Genomic DNA, 16896 nt, shown 5'->3' on the forward strand with positions numbered 1-16896 from the left:
CATTGTGTATTCTTTCGATGGTGCGAGTTATACTCAAGGTGCGATTTATGGTCACGAAATAGAGAAAATTTGAATATTCCAGTCTATCGCATGTCTGAACTCTTCAAAGCCAACCTAAGACTGGCTTCTTAAAAGGCAGTTTGATTTGAATTACAGCTAGAATGACTCTTTGAATCTACAATAATTGAAGCCTTTAAGAGTATTTTATTTTTCTGAAATTGAGGGTTTGTGGTTTTAATGAGCGTAACATCTTAATGAGCAGAGTTACAACAAAGAACTGCATGTCATTTTTTGTGAAATGGCTAAACATAATTGATTGGCTTCAACTTTTATGTCAAATTGCAAACGTAAAACAACTTTTACTTGATATTGTAGTCTGCTATTACAATACTAAACACAAGAGCAAAGCAAAAAGGAGAATGAAATGCTGTATAAATATTTTTTTTAGATTAGATCAGATTAAACAATGTTATTTGCCAGGCTAAAATAGCTGAACGTTCCTTTATAATCGGTTTGGTTGAACAACAATACATGCCAGTTTATGAATACTGACCAGCTTTTGGGGGAGTGTCCTCATCAGCTGCAAGGAGGGCATAGAGTGGAAGAGGAGGAATGGAGTTTATTTCCGTGTAGTCCGGAGTTGAATTCTCATCTTTGCCAAACATCTTCCTTTCTCTGGCAGTGCTTCCTCCCGCACTGATGGTTCGAGAGCGCACACGTTTCTCTGGGTTAGTGTGGTTGTCTTTGAGGGCAATTATTTCCCCAGCGATGCATTTCACCAGGTGGGAGAGGATCGCTTTCGCACGGTGAACCTTAGGTGAACATAAAAAAGGTCAGTTTCTTTTCACATTCAAAACTAATACAGTACATTGACATTGGAGTAATAGTGTTATCCAATACCATTCATTTGGGTTCACTGTGCTGCAACACATTAATCGCAGATATAATCAGGAAAATATATTTGCTTTACTGCTTTACTTAAGTCCTTGGTAGCCATTGACTGTGATAGACATGCATTCCATTTTAACTGGAAGAGGCAGACAGCGAATGTTCACTGCCTTCTCTCTTCAAACATCGGAAAAATTAATTCAGTTTTTGGGGGGGGGGGTTGTTAATTAATTTATGTTTATTTTGAATGGTAAAAAAGATTATTTCTACTTCAATGGACTTGATCAAAAGCTTGTCTTTCTTGATGTCATATGTAGTCAAGAAATAGATAAAAATAGTAAATAGCAAAATTACATCATTAAAAAAAAAAACCTTCACATCCAATGTATCTTTGCCAAATGTGAGGAAGAATTTTGTATGGTAACAAACAGACTAAAAGAAAAAAAATGCCAGTTGTATAAAATATACTCACTTTCCCTAGATCCATGAGCTCCAATAATTGTACTGGGTGATACTGAGGCAGTGTAGGAAAAAGCTGATGCGCTGCTTCAAAGAGTCCAGAATCCTCCATCTCCAAGGGAAGGTCGTAGGCTGTTTTCTTTCCACTGAGTTTCTGAGCCAGGCTCATCATTGACCTTGTCAGGGCCTTTTTAGGAGGGGCCAGGAAAGATGTGGAAGCCCCAAAATTGGGCCCATCCTCTTGGCTTTGTCTAACCGCTGAGACGATGGAAGACACGCTGCTGCAGATGTCCGTGTCCTGGACAATGGCAGCATTGGCTTTGAGCACTGCTGGGGGCTGCCACTGGGAGTAGACATGCATTTCACAGTCCATACCTACTACCAAGATGCCATCGCGCACCCAGGAGAGGGACACCGGAATGGGAGGAGAGCCTTCAACCGAAGAGATGAGGTCAACAGATCGAAGCAGAACCAGGCGTGATAAGCTTTGGTCTTGACTGCCATCAGATTTCAGGCAAAGTTCGGGAGGTTTGCCAGACAGGCGGCCATACATGTAAATTTTTGTCCCTATTCCAACAGTCAGAACATGTGACCCATCTTCTTGGGAGACCCAGTCTAAGTGAACTAAGCTCTTATGAATAGGACTAGGGCAGTGCTCATTGGGTAAAGACAAGTCTGTGTTTTCACATGGAGATGGCGTGTTGATTGGATCGGTTTTATCCAAGACGATAGTCTGCTCTAGAATCCACTGTGAACCCCCTGTGGATTCACATTGAAAAATGCCGATGTAAACCAACTGCTCTCTGGCATTTGCTAGGGAAGGACCTGCAGAAACATTTGGACATTGCTGCACAGTCACGACTGGAGTGACATGATGGTTGAAGTTGCCAGGGTACAAATAAGGTGAAGAAGCCAGAGCGGGAGGGAATGTCAAAAGCCTTTGAGCATTTAGCTGAGGTGTCAAATGAGGGGGCGTGTCTGGTGTCATCTGCCTATAGGCAACTGCCATCCGTCCAGTGTGACAGCAGCTGACTTGAACGGGATGGCCTGGCACACTCACGGCACTGCAACTGGGAAGTCTCTCTTCCACTAAGAGAGGCCACTCTTCCCACTCATATACGGACTTGTTATTACAAGATGTTTCAGTCGCTGTGACGTTACACCTCCAGAAACGCACCTTTCCATCAGAACAGGAAGTAGCAAGGAGGTAAGGCACACGACCAGCTGGCAGGGAACATGATGCGCTGAGATGACCTAGAGGTAAAGAGAGTAAGTGCACGCAATGAAGTTACCAGTAAACTACAGAAATTGTCTGACAATAATAAAGACTCTGTAATATCCCAGGATCAACTAAAATACCATATAAAGATTGTTTCTCATACTCTCACTTCTACACATACATTATTGGCCCAATTGTTGTACTATTTTCCTATATAAACAAGGTTTTGGTGCCATCTTATGTCAAATTAGGTTTTCCTTAAAAAGCGCGCAAAAACGGCATGTTTTTTTTTCACCAAAACTAAAAAATCTAAATATTGAGATTTTAGAATAGTCAATTCAAAATGTAATTTTATTCATCTCAGACCAAGTAATAGACTTCACAACGTGTGACCCCTCACCTGCTGCAGGTGTAACGCTGATAGCCTCCACTCCAACTGGCAGAGGCAATTCTTGGCTATAGAGTCGCTGTGTGACAAGACCAAGGCGACATGCACTCTGCAGATTGGAGGTGCAGGGTTTACTCTTCTGAATTAGCGGCGAACTGAAGGCATCAAAGTTAAACACAGAGCGGCTGGTTGAAGCAGCTGTGGGGGCGTTTCGTGGGGAGAGCGACTCATCTGCAGGTGTGAAAAAAGTTCAAGTCAAACTAACTTTTATTACATCTCTTCTTTCTCAGACCTTCTTTCCGCTTGCACGGATGTATTAAAAGGCTGAAAATATGACATTCAATATCTAAGAAAATAGATCAACTGAATAATTCCTCTTATTCATATGACTTCAAGATAACCGACTGTACAAACAGTTACCGACAACTCGACTGTACAAACAGTTACCGACAACTCGACTGTACAAACAGTTAAAACGAGCGGTTCTTTTACAAGTATACATACCCATGGTGATGGGGTTAGCCGCGAGATGAAGATGCCACATCTGTAGTAAGGAGCGACCACTCGGTGTTAATTCAACAACCACAAGAAAAAAACTTGCAGTGAAGGTGGGCTTGTTATAAACTGCAAGGAAGAACCCAGATTATTAAATTGTTGTATCAACTTGTCAAGTTTTGTTTGAACAAAAAAAGACAATTCTATGATATATATTTTATATTAAAAAAATTGTCCATACCAGCACGAGATGTATGCGACATTTGGTGCGAGCTGTCTTGTTTCTCACAGCCAAGTATTAAATCCTCCTCAAATACATGCAGGAGCTGTGTCTCCTTTCCCTGCTGTAGAGGACAAAATCACTTAAATCTTGATGCCAAGCTCCATCTGCTGTGCAGCAGATATACACTGACACATGTGTTAACATTATATACACAAACATAAATAAAAGAAAGCTCTAGGGCATGCGGGACATTTTTGTTTCTCTTCATGGTTGACCTTTCACAGAGAATCAACGTTTACTACTGGTTATTGCGTGCCACAAAAGCAACTGGAGATTCAACAAGTCTATGCTTTAACAAAGATCTGTGCACAGAGACATTAAATATTTGTCATTAACTTCATGTTGTTTTTATATTTGTAAAACATACAGTTTTGATCCTTTATCCTGTTGATTTTTCTATACTCTTCACCGACAAATGAATACTTACAAAGTCAGTAACAGCATCCAGCTCAATGATACACCCTGGTTTAGCAGTCGACTGCTGACTGACGATGTTGAACACCTCACCAACGTATTTCTATAATAAAATGGACAGAAATGAAGCAGTGAGAATTCCCAAATGTAACAATATAGTTTCTCAGTGCTTGACTAGTAAAGTCTGATGGGGAGATGAATTGCAATGTGTGTTTCAAACTTCCGTAGCGGCGTTGACGACACCCTGTGGATTATGGAGTATAGTGGTGGTAAACTCACAGATATCTCAGGATTGGACAGCTCGCTGAGAAGTTTCTTGGCTTCAATAACCGCCTGATATAGCCTGAGTGAGTGGCCGTCACTTGCAACGAAGCAGGCACTGGGGGAGTTACAATATGCACCTGGTGACAGAAGGATTCCAATTCTTTAAAGGTCTAGCTATTCAACAGAAATCCAAGGCAGCTGTGAATCCAATTAAAATAAATGTACATACCCAGACAGCTGCTGGGGATGAGAGTGGGTAGCCAGGCTACATTGGCAAACGCTGATGAATGAAGAGAATTGATCCTCGCCAATTCAGACACTCCGCCGGACAGAGACAGTGGCCCCACGGGGTCGACCCGCCACAAAATCAGCTCACTATAGATTGCATTGGGATCTTGGGAAACCCCGCCCAGGGATAACCGGCTGGGCCGTGAGCCGTGGGAAACAGAGAAGAGCTCTGGCGGGGCAAGGATGCTGTCCACCTCAGGGGTTCTCAAAGCATTGTGGTGTGAGGTGGTTAGGAGCAGAGGCAGTACAGAGTGGCAGGCAAGGTCATTGAGGTGGAAACGATGACCGCAATATCTTGACTTGTGAGAAACACTTAACACTGTGGAAAAAGCAGAATCCTCCGCAAAACTCACACCCCACTGGTTGAGGGAGCCGTCGTCATGCTTGGAAATCATAAGCACATTGGGGGTGAAAATACTCAGTCTGAGACTGCTGCTAGGAGCGGTTTTCCCTTGACGGCCATAACTAATAAGCACAGATTTAGTCTGACGCAGTGTGTTCCCAGGTGGTCGTCGTCTGCCGTGCTGGATGGCCAAATCCACATTCTTGTTGCAAGCATACATGATGACACTCTGACTAAGTGAGATGGCGTCCCCTGCAGGAAATGCCACAGGTATACGGGACACGAAAGATACCTGGAAGGGGAAAAAAAGTGATTACCAAGTAAAATTTACGACTCAGACTTGGCATAGAGAGGGGCTCAGTAACTATGAATGATGGTAAATGAGATAAACTTGACTGAAAGTCTTAAAAGTAAATGATAATGTAATATTATTAATGCTTAAAGGAAATGGTTCTATTTGTACTGCTGTTTTTACCTCTTCCCTTCCACCTCTTTATGTGGACTTATTTATCTCTCATGAGTTTCCAACTGCCATGGAAAAAAAACAGTGCTTCGCTGACCTGTTTGAATCTTTGTAGTGTTTGCTGCTGGCCTCATACAGGTGAATATACAGTTCTTGCGCGTATCTTTTAAAGATGGCGATGTTTATGAAGCAAGTCTGGGACAGCCGTGTATGTCATCACTGTATGTGAATTAACTGACCAATCACGAGCAATGACATCTGCAGCGTTCTAAAATTGATGCCATGGCGCACCAAGTGTTGCAAAGGGTGTTGCGTCCACCATTGCGTTAGTTACATGATGCAATGAGGGTGATGTCCTCTTTAGTATGCACCTAAATTATGTTTAAGAGTAAAGGATGCCACTCACGATGACATTCTAGTGACTGATGGCCAAAAACGCACAATATTTACAGTCAACATTGAATATAAATGCATCGCAAGTCACATCATTATGTGGGGTTATGAAGTGATTAAAAGATGAACTGTCCAGTATTAAAGTCTGCTAAATTAAATGGAATTGGGTGGAGTTAAGAGTATTTTGCCTTAGAAGCAAATCTTAAAAGAGAATAGATACACAATCAAATAAAGGGTAACTAAATGTGTCAGTTTGGGACAGCAATGTCAAGATAATTGAAATGGTTAAGTGGCATGACATCTACCTGAGCTTGTCTGAACATTCCAGGATGATATTCATCTAGCCAGTCCACATTCCAGACCAGCAAGGAACCGTCCATGGGATGGATGCTGAACAACATGTCAGCTCCTTTGTTCCACTCATCCAAAAGCACGTTTACTTGGTGCTCCATTGCTGCCAAGTGGGGTGCCATGGCATTAGGTCCTTGAGGCTCCCTTGGCCTGGTGCTCGCTTCATCTTCCAAATTATCTTCATTGTCGAGATCTAGAAGACAAATCAAGATCAAATAGAAGAAAGAAGGAGGAAGGGCAGAGTGGTGATAAGCAACTCAAGCATAGTTAATAGTTTGCAAATGCAGAATTCATTCATGTTCCAGTACCTTCTTGAGAGTATTCGTTCTGTTGCTCCAGGCGGCCACAAAATTGCTGCAGGAAAACTTCCATAGCTAATGTGAAATGAAGCTCTTTGTTGTTGAGCCAATGGACAGTGAAAAGACCTCCAGGCTCCTCATGCTCACCAGCACTCAGGGACGATATGGAGGGAAGAAGTGGAATGTCTGCATTTGAGGAGAATGTTAATGTAAACAAGAATAAATAAAAAGTAATGCTGAAAAGAACCAAAACAAATAAAAAGACAAAACCATCAAGTGTCACCTCCAGGCCAGTAAAAGTTACAGGCAAAAACCTTAAATAAATAAATAAAAGGAACAATTCACAGCCAGCACAACAGTCCATTTGTAGCGACTGACAACTTCAGATTTTTTTTTAATTATAATTTTCTTATAAGCAACAAAAATTATGGGCCTGGAAGTAGGAGAGCCTAGTTTTGATCGGATCTTGGAACAGGAACATATGATGATGATTCCAACCTGTGGCAGGGTTGATGCTGGCCGCTATGTGAAAGTGGCAAAGTGCATTGGCGTGGGGAAGGTTGTTGCTGCCCTTCTTGTGGTTGTAGTGTCGGTTTTGGTTCTGAGGCAGGCCGCCAGTGGGCGGGCATTGCGGAACCTCACGAAAAAAAGAGGGCTGAAGAAGTAAAATTATGCAATTAGAAGGAGTCCTAATGAGTCGTGTAACAACGTATTGATCTGGATTGATGTAGAATTTGATAAAACAATCAAATTGATCAAAATCCAAAACACCTATCAACAATTTATTGATAAACAGAAACAAACTAGTCGAAAAAGTAAAAAGTTCATGAAATGTAACTTAGTGTTAAATGTGTACATAGTTTAAATCGAGTTAAGTTAAAAGTCAAATTATGGTAGATTTATTAATACTTACAAATATCATATTGTTATCCAAAGAATCTATACGATATCATAATGCCATCCCATTTTAAAAAACAATGTTGTAAATAATAATGTAAATCCATACAACGTGAAAGCCACCCATAATTTAGCAACCTACGTATAATAACTTCATGGATCAAAGTCAGGACACCCATAAGTGTGCTTACTTCCTGTGCTGTTCCATTACAGGCTTTAGAACAGCCGGTAGATCTCTGCACATCACTGTCCTGGTTACCATGGTGACCCGATAGGAGACTATCCCCCGGCAACATCGTCTCAGCCCAGAGCCGGCAAACACTGTCCTTACAGCTGGTAAGCAGGACATTACACACTGAACTCCTGCGAGAAGAGAGGAAATATCAAATCACCCAAAAAGATCAGTGGAGTTAAAGTCAAGTTTATTTCAGGGGAGGGTAACCAAAGTGGAAGTTTCCAGAGTTCAACAATTCGGAGTTCAGTAATCATCTATTTGGTGTAATGCTTTTAGTAAAATCACTGCAGCGTTTCGGCCATGTTATCGGATCATATTCAGCCAGTTGCTCCAAAGTTCATTGGGCACAATACAACAGCAGTGGCAAGGATGAAACAGAGCGTCCAGTAATGAGCTTGAGACATCAGGCTGTCGTTAACGCTGAATGAATTTGGAACAAAATAATAAAAAGTGACCATTTGATTTATGATTATGCTCATTTGTAAAATGCCCAAGTGTCTAAAGTGATAATTCCTTCCCTGTTCAAACTATTTGGATATAAATCCCTTTAACTTTAATTCATATATCAGATGTTGATCATCTTAATTAAAATCCATTGTTGTATGATACAGAGCTGGAATGTAGAAAATTGTCTCATGACTTTAACATTTATGACTGCCCTGAAGCAACACTGCCATCTATTGTTAATATGTCCCCAGTAATCCCACTCCCATGTAACGCCAGTGGCCACAACAAAAAATGTTTAAATTAGACTTCTGAAGGAGAAATATTTTTATTAATTTATATCATTTTCTAAAACCATGTATATTGGTTAAAAGGCCTTGGCAAGTTCAAGTCAAAGTTTTAGAAAAATAAGTCAAATTCGAGCCCTGTAGATACCAACAAATTGCCACACGCTAACACACACCATCAACTGCTTTCACAATAAATAGATTAGTTTTTTAAAAAAAAAGGACATCAATATTTTCTAAATTTGGCAATACATATATTTGTATACTGGTGTAACTGAGTTAAAAAAAACAATGTCATTCAGAGTGAGTGTAGTGTGAAAATAAAAAAAATAAAACCAACAATACGGCTGGTAAAACTGGTTCTAAACAAAGTAGTTGACATTTCTGGGTTTTAGCCGCAACTTCATTGTGGAATCCGTCTAGGTTTTAATTGAGTTGGGAAGGATGCAAAAATGTTACAAGTGGAGCTTGCGTACCGTGGCATGTACTTGCTGGTCTTCCTCCAAGAGAAGCCAATAACAGAACGTGGATGGGCCAGGTACACAAATGAAAATGTTAGCTCTCCCTCAAATTCCACACTGGGTTCTGGAGGGCTGAAAAGTCGGAAACCTCCCGATTTCCACTTACTAGTGCTGTACCACACTTTAATTAGGCAGTCATCCTGAAACGGGACAAATACAGGACTTGAGTTACATCATTTTTAACAAAAAAAAAGATAAAATCAATTTAGCAACCAAAATCTTTTCGGCGTAATCATAATGAAATTGTTGAAAATCTCACCTGCCCGCCAGTAGCGAAGAATTCTCCATCAGGGGAAAATTTCATTAAACTGACTGGGGAGGCAGTTCTGTAGACAAATAAAGTTTTAATTTCCATTATTATTTAATGTTATAAATTAGTAGGAAAATTCAGAAATGAATAAAAAATAACAATAATAAAATAAACTAAAAAAAATTCGAGGCATTGGGACACCTACTGACAAAATTGTAATCATGATTATATTCTGATCATTAAATGTCACAAAAAAGCTTAGGCTCTCCGGGTATCGCCAAATCTACTGGAAATACTGCGATAAAAAAAGGAATATTTATTGTCCATGACTTACTTGCTTTGCCAAATACACCTCCAAGTACAATGGAGATCTTGTATTTTCGCCTGCTTTCCTATTTCATTATGTTGTCCTCCATCTAAATGAGACCATAACTGCAGGCAAGTGGAGCCTGTTAAAAGCATGCTCCCTGCACAGATAGCACAAGCACACACAGAATCAGCAACAATAATGTTGAAAGAAAGGAGAAAAAGCTGGATTGAAAAATAGCTGTAACAAAAATCACTTTGAAAAACTAATTTATTGAAAACAACAAACTAATCACTGATATAAACCATATTCTTTTGTGTGCATAACTCACAAGTACCTTTGGGGTGCCATGCAAGGTTGTGGACCATAGACTGCAAAGCAAACTGGACACTCTTCTGCCATTGGTAGTTTAATTTCTGTGAATAAAAAGAGGCCAATATTTACTATATACAGCACATGTGTCAAAGTGGCGGCCCGGGAGCCAAATCTGGCATTTCTCCGCATTTTGTGTGGCCCGGGAAAGTAAATCATGAGTGCTGACTTTCTGTTTAAGGATCAAATTAAAATGAAGAGTACAGATGTATATTAAATTTCCTGATTTCCCCCCTTTTAAATCAATAATTGTAATTTTTTTAATCATTTTTTCCTGTGTTTTTAGTTTAAAAATCATTTTGTAAAATCTACAAATATATTTTAAAAAAGCTAAAATAAACATTGTTTTAGATCTATAAAAAACTGAATATTCAGGGATTTTAATCCAGTTCTTTTAATTCATTTATTAAAAAAATCTAAATATTATTATCTAAATATACCAACCCGAGTCTGACACCCCTGATATGCAGGGTGACAGAGGTGATTAGGCCACCCAGCTACGTACAGCTTTAATACCCAGAAACAACTGAAATGAAAGAGCGACTGTTCAAAAACCATTATGACTTACAAATACTTCTGCAAAAGTGTTACAAAAGGTGTGACGAATGCAAGGCTACTATTGTATTCATGGCTTGTTCTGATGGGGAATATTAGTAGAATAGTAGAGGAAACTACTAGTATAACAATATGCCTACTTTGTTTCAGATGGTGCTTCAAGTCATTTCTATGCCCTAAAAGACAGTAATAAGAGCTTGGTTGGAACTTATATTTTATAAGTGAAATGGATACTCACCGTCATTGATGTGTCTTTTGGATCTGGATGCTGAATTGGCTCAAAGATGCATACAACGCTTCCATAGGAAGCTGCAATCTGCCACAAGAATAAAATAGTAAAAGTATTATTAAGGGTTCCAAGACTTTTTACAATTAAATTGTTAAACAAATAGTTTAGAGCTAACAAACACCAGTATTTTATTTTAATAAATGTGCAATAAAATTGCTTTTTACTATTGATTTGTTGTCTGAACTGCAGGTTGGAGCCAAAAACAAAACAAAAAGGAAGACCAGTTCCATAATTCCAATGCAAACAAGGTAAAAATGCCTCATGGCTATAAAAAGAAAATGTTGAGTCAGCTCATCCAAACTTCTTAGTGAATCAGTCAAGACTGCATGAGCTTTCCATACTTAATTCTCACGAGGTTGAACCCCCCCCTCACTGCTTCTGCTACTAAGTGTGATGGTTGTAGAAAGAGCTGTCAACATGTCTTGATGTTTTTTTAAACAACAAATGGGCTAAGAGAAGATGTATGTGGTTGCAAACCATAAATAGAATGAGGAACTCAACAATCTGCACTTTCATGCTGTGATCTCACCCATTTAATCAAGATTGACTTTGTAAAGATTAGGTTTTGAACCGCTTTGCATGCATTTCCTGGTTTGAATAAGGTTGCTCACCAAATTATTGCCAATACTCAATGAGCGCTAAGGGATGTCACATATTTAAATTCAATAAAATCAGCCGCATATCAATGAGAATACAGTGCCAGATGGAAAAAAAAAACAACTAGAAGAGCTTAAAAAGGACCTTCTGGATATGTTTTTTTCAGTAATTATCTTGCAAACTCGATAAAAGGATACCAAAGATTAAAATAATTAGTAAGAAAAAAAATCAGGGGAGTTGACCTTTAATAAAGCACAGTCGGTCTCTATGATAAGGTGCCACGAGACTACTATGCAAAATGTCAAGTAAACACACATTTCGCACTGATCTTTTAGGTTTTATTCCGTAATAATTCTAAGTGAACTCACTACAATCATAATTAAAGTCATATTTACTTCCAAGTCACACTGTTACTCCAGGGGGCACTCTACTGAATTCGACAGATTGGACTTCAATGAGTGACATTTCATAGTCCATTTGTTTGTAAAATAAACCAAAGAAGCACTAAACACAGTTTTAATCTCAGTTTAGATCTTTTGCTGTTGGCCATTGACGACAGAGTTAGTATCCTTAAGTGATGCATTAAACAGGAGGTTCTTTTGGCGCAGAACCCTCATCCACGTAGTTTTATTGCTGTGGCAGCCAGTGTTTTAATTTTTTTTTACCAGCGTGTATGGAACAATGGTTAATAAGTGTTATGTAGGAAATTGCTCGAACACAAATACTGCTGGTATAAACCTCCATAAATTTCCGTCTCACGAGTGGATGAGGTGACTAAACTATTGCTTGATCAAAACATTTTACTGAAAACTGCTTTGACCAAGTAACAAATGTCTTACCAATGAAAACCCATTACAATGACATTGGAATTGACACAATAAGGATTTGGCTGGCGCCATTGACCCGTCGCCAAATGGGTACCAGTAAAAAAGTCCAAGTTATAATATTTCCAAATGATAAATTAGTCTTTTTTTCTCATCATTTTGCTAAGGGCTCATCAATTGTGATGGTGATATTGACTCTGCTTTGAATCTGCATCGTACAATCATGTTCTTCGAAACTTAGGTATGTCCTTGTCTGACTAACTACTGATTTTCATTGACTCTTATGCCCCCTGTATTAATCTTTACCTTTTAATACCTCATTGGTTCCAATTATGGAGCAGAAAAACACTACAAAAAATATTTTCATTGCAGAAGTATAGTAATGGATCGGTGTGAGTATTTATGATTGATTTTTAATAACTTTTTAGAATATTCAATTATAGAATTATTGGGGGATTTTTTTAACAGCATTTTTATTGGCCAGTTCCTTCTTTGTGTAACTGTGATTCTAATTTTGAACAATTGGCCATTCATGCAAAGGGTTGCTAGACCCTGCACACTTGAGACATGTGAGAGGTCAGTTGAGTATGGCCAATTTTCTCAGAATGCAGCAGGGTGAAGTCATTAATAAGGCAATTCAATGTAAAATGTTGCTGGGTTTATAATTGCGGAAATGTTTTTTATATTCGTGCAAAATGTTCAGCCATTTGGTGAGAGAACTAAGATGTGTATTCTTCAAAAAATATGAGGCCAGCTCAGGCTCAGTGGAATTGGATTTAAAATCACGAGGTGAACGAAAACCTATGTTAGCAAATTGTATTAAAGAAATTAAAAGAGTCTTCTCTGAATGTTCTATATTGATACCCAGTATCAATAATTAATATGCACAGTGGTTACATGAAGTAAATTAACACTCAATTGGTCATATGGATGACATTTCAGGGAGGGTAAACAGCCACATTTGTCAAATGGGAAGAATTACGTTGGTCAGGAAGATTATAAAACAAGGACATTTTCATTATTTGGAATAATAATGAGGTTTCCTGGCCAGCAAAGGAAACAAGGATTTTTTTAAGTGCAATATTATGGGAATCACACTAAGTACATAGATTTTGGTCAAAATGTTTTCAGAAAATGTCACCTGTTATGAGACTATAATCTAAAACAATATAATATTACATTAAGATGTCATCCTTTTGTGGTTCTGATGTTTTTTTAGGGAGGCACAAATGTAGGCAAAGTTCAACTCTATTATGTTGACAAGTATTCAAATCTTTGCATAACTTGACAAAACCTTTTACAGTTCTCATCTTACATTTGGCCAAAGGACTGATTCAAAAACAACAGCGGATTATCTGTAAAGCCTTGGTGTAGGGATACACAACTACTTTTATTTTGCCCTTTTTATTTTCTTCTTAATAAACGAGGCATATGACAAACATTGAGTCACAAGCTGTGCTGTGATGGAACTAACCCCATTATTATTCAAAAGGGCAATAAAAATGCCCCTTTTTTACATTTTTAGTCATACCTCTTGTAGGTATGAAGCAGAAAATTGCAAAAAAATATCAATAAATGTGATTTTAAAAAAATGACAACACCTGGAATTTGAACTGACCTGTCCTCCATGCAGCGAGCAGTCAACACACCCCACCTGAATATTTCCATGTTTGGCTCCTGGGATGATCTGAACTCTTTCAAAGTCACTGCCTAAAATGACCACATCACAACCAGAAGCATATGCCTAGACACAAAAGGGAGAGCAATAAGAGAAAGGGGCTTGTAATCCCCCAGATATAATGGAATGAAACAGGTAAGAAACTGACAGTTTCCCGTGTCTTCTGTAACTTACCGTAAATGGTACATTGTTGACACTCCCTACAGAGAAACAATTGTCCCCAGGGTTAACTGCCCCAGTGAGGACTTGATGAAGATTCATGACCCTGCTGAATGCTCCCTCCTCCTACTTTGTAACAATTGTCTTCATCTTCATCTGTGGCCTAAAATGTGTTAAGGCCAGGTTCTAGGAGGAAAGGGGGGCAGCGGGGGAAGCAAAGAAATGAGCATTAAAATGTGAATACAATATTTGAAAAAAGTTACATTACAGTAAGTGAACGTGTAAAACACACACGCGGCATTGATGCTTTGAGTACACACTAAAATGAAGCCTTAAGAAAATGGTTTTGTTAATCTTACGAGATGATAAAATCAGAATTTGAATTTAATTTGTACCACTTTTAGGAAGACATAAAGGGTCGATAAGCTCGTCTCTTATTTCTGGTATCCACGATAACTGTTCTAACTTTTAGGGATACAGTCTTGTATTGCAATGTTACAACTCAAGAGTTTGCCTTAATCCTAGTGATGACCAAATAAAGCGTCTTCTTAAAAAAAATAAAGCTTTGCAGCCAATTGGTGTGTTTGCTCTGTGGCGACATTACGTTGTCTCGAAGGCCATAAAGGAAATAGTCTCGGAAATTCTATGGTGTCATTATATAGATTTTGTTTATATAATTGGAACCTGCCATCCACATCTCTACATCACAATTTGGACCTGTATATTAAATGTTAATATTAGAGCGTACATAACCCAAAATGGTCACAAATCTTACCAAAAAACCGGTCACTTGCTCTAAAAAGGGTTGAAAAAGACTGCAAATTTTAGATCATGTTTTTTCTAAAGGAAAATCCCATCCTTGGCCAAATATAGGTTAGAGAAACAACATTAGTCACAGGGGATGTCAGGATGAGTCTATGCATGTGCAATTACCCCGCAGAGACTTTTTAATTGGGAAATACATATTTTCTTGAACACCTTTTGTCATTTGAGAATAATGTAGCCTTTGAAAAATAAATAGTCATCTTGATGGTTGTGCTGGCATGCACGAGAAAAGGGTCAATTGCATGTCCTGTTTCCTGTGCTGTGGCCTCTCACGTGATTGGTCGCCAGCACATTAGAAACGGGGACTAACAACAACCATTTTAGACCCAAACACGCACTTAATGTTGTCTTGTCGTCTTTCACGAATCGGCGTGGGTACCCGATCTTTGAACTGATTTTAAACACAGTCGTATGAACTTGACAGTTAAGTTTATTTTGCAAGCCATCGTTATGAATATAAAACTATTACGTGCTCACCTTGGTTGGGGTGCAGTTTTGTATAATGTCCCACCGATGTCTCCTCCAATGTCAATGCCTCATCACCCGATCCGTTTTATTTATATTCAGGGTCAAGTGTGGCTATCCGATCAATAGGTTCGAGTCGGTATCGATTCGATCCACTCACTTAGCTAGCATTAGCGCGATAGCCATGGATTTCTTTTCCTGCTAGACATGACATGGGCGCCATCGCAGCATAATTGATGCATATTAAGATCTAACATTTGCTCCAAATGTTGCGATTTCTTCAACGCTACCTAACAAGAGGCAACGTCTCGTCAAGGTTAGCTAAGAGGAAGCTTCATCGGAGAAGGCTATGTTGAAGATGCGTCATGATGATACTGAGCGTGTCGGCAACTGCATTCTGGAACTTGTAGTTTTTTTGAGTGGGCAGTGACGGACCGGTTCGCCAGTATACATAATTAATATTTACAGAACTTATTTACTCTGACCTTGTTTTTCCTCTGCCGTGTTTACTCGCCGACTAAAAATATGCCAACTACAAATATTTATCTGGGTTTTTTTTGTTTGTTTTTTGTTATTTGTGCACTTCCCTACTTATTTATGTTGTGAGTACGTATTATGGTGACTACTTATTTATTTATTACTTATTTATTGATTTTTTTATTTATGTGTTTGTTTGTTTTGTATTTTTTGCACTTCGTGGTGAAGCTTTAAATCTCATTATGCTTGTATAATGACAATAAAAGCATTCAATTCAATTCAATTAATGTACATGTAATACAAATGTCACTCATAACACAATAGCAAAATGTATGCAAAGCCTAATATTCAACTTCATATTTTGTATACATGTGGTTCCCTTTAATTATAATGTCAATGTTGTCAAAATAATTCAGAGACTTTTTGTACTTTGAAAGTAGGGAAATACACCCCCTCCCCAAAAAAACACACATTTCATGTATTTTTACATTTAAATTCTAAATATGCCTCTCAAGGAATAACATTTGAAAATATGAATTGTTTATGTCTCTCAAAAAAAGGTTCCCAATCTGGGATACTCACTTTTTCATTGAGTTAAAGTGTACAAGTATACATATTTTGTGTCAGTAGTTTTTATCAAATAAGGAATAGTAATGAAATATGAAGCTCATATCTATTAGCTAACATCTTTTCAAAGACAAACATTGAATAATAAGAGTATTTTCATTAACTGACATAAGAGGGCAGTATTGAAGTATGTAAAAATTCGCAATTCATTTTTTTCAAATTGAAGTCATCAAATAATCTGGATAAACAAAGTACGTATCTTATTTTAAACACAGTTTCACGCCTGCATCTCTCTTTTCTCAAACTCAGGATAGTGAGGAATTAATCATTTTTCCCCAATATCTTATCCATTATCCGTTTTTTCTCCCTTTGACTTGGTGTGCTGTGTTATTATGCCACAGTTTGACGAGAAATATTGATTTCCTTTATGAACTGTAATTACTGGATCTGGAGTTAAGAGATTAGTGCCAGAGTGCGGTTGGACCATGAATGTGGTCATGCTTTGATGTTGCATTAGGGAGGAGGAGTATGGGTGCAGCTTTTCCACAAGCAAAATACCCACAAGTTGCTGAAATATGTGGCAGTCAGTGACAGTGGCCT

The 16896-nt window shown here is 38.5% G+C and overlaps 1 protein-coding gene across 3 annotated transcripts in view; it reads right to left on the reverse strand.

The window, feature by feature from the left end:
* The window catches only part of dmxl1 (Dmx like 1), a 40752-nt gene extending 25125 nt beyond the window's left edge, over positions 1–15627 (reverse strand). For 2 of the 3 annotated variants that reach the window (XM_077599837.1, XM_077599835.1), the window contains exons 1-20: positions 15265–15627; positions 13978–14148; positions 13744–13869; positions 10654–10731; positions 9826–9904; positions 9516–9648; positions 9191–9257; positions 8887–9071; positions 7636–7807; positions 7046–7202; positions 6557–6733; positions 6203–6441; positions 4640–5333; positions 4426–4547; positions 4160–4249; positions 3691–3793; positions 3459–3578; positions 2967–3185; positions 1361–2601; positions 554–812 (exon numbers count right to left, since the gene is read on the reverse strand). In XM_077599837.1, the coding sequence (XP_077455963.1) occupies positions 554–812; positions 1361–2601; positions 2967–3185; positions 3459–3578; positions 3691–3793; positions 4160–4249; positions 4426–4547; positions 4640–5333; positions 6203–6441; positions 6557–6733; positions 7046–7202; positions 7636–7807; positions 8887–9071; positions 9191–9257; positions 9516–9648; positions 9826–9904; positions 10654–10731; positions 13744–13869; positions 13978–14064 (4348 nt within the window). In that variant the 5' untranslated portion in view covers positions 14065–14148; positions 15265–15627. The remainder of the gene's footprint in view (positions 1–553; positions 813–1360; positions 2602–2966; positions 3186–3458; positions 3579–3690; positions 3794–4159; positions 4250–4425; positions 4548–4639; positions 5334–6202; positions 6442–6556; positions 6734–7045; positions 7203–7635; positions 7808–8886; positions 9072–9190; positions 9258–9515; positions 9649–9825; positions 9905–10653; positions 10732–13743; positions 13870–13977; positions 14149–15264) is intronic. The other variant, XM_077599836.1, reaches the window with a different exon arrangement.
* Between the last annotated feature and the right edge of the window lie 1269 nt (positions 15628–16896).

The sequence above is a fragment of the Stigmatopora argus genome, chromosome 5 (assembly GCF_051989625.1).
Source record: "Stigmatopora argus isolate UIUO_Sarg chromosome 5, RoL_Sarg_1.0, whole genome shotgun sequence".
Lineage (NCBI taxonomy): Eukaryota > Metazoa > Chordata > Actinopteri > Syngnathiformes > Syngnathidae > Stigmatopora > Stigmatopora argus.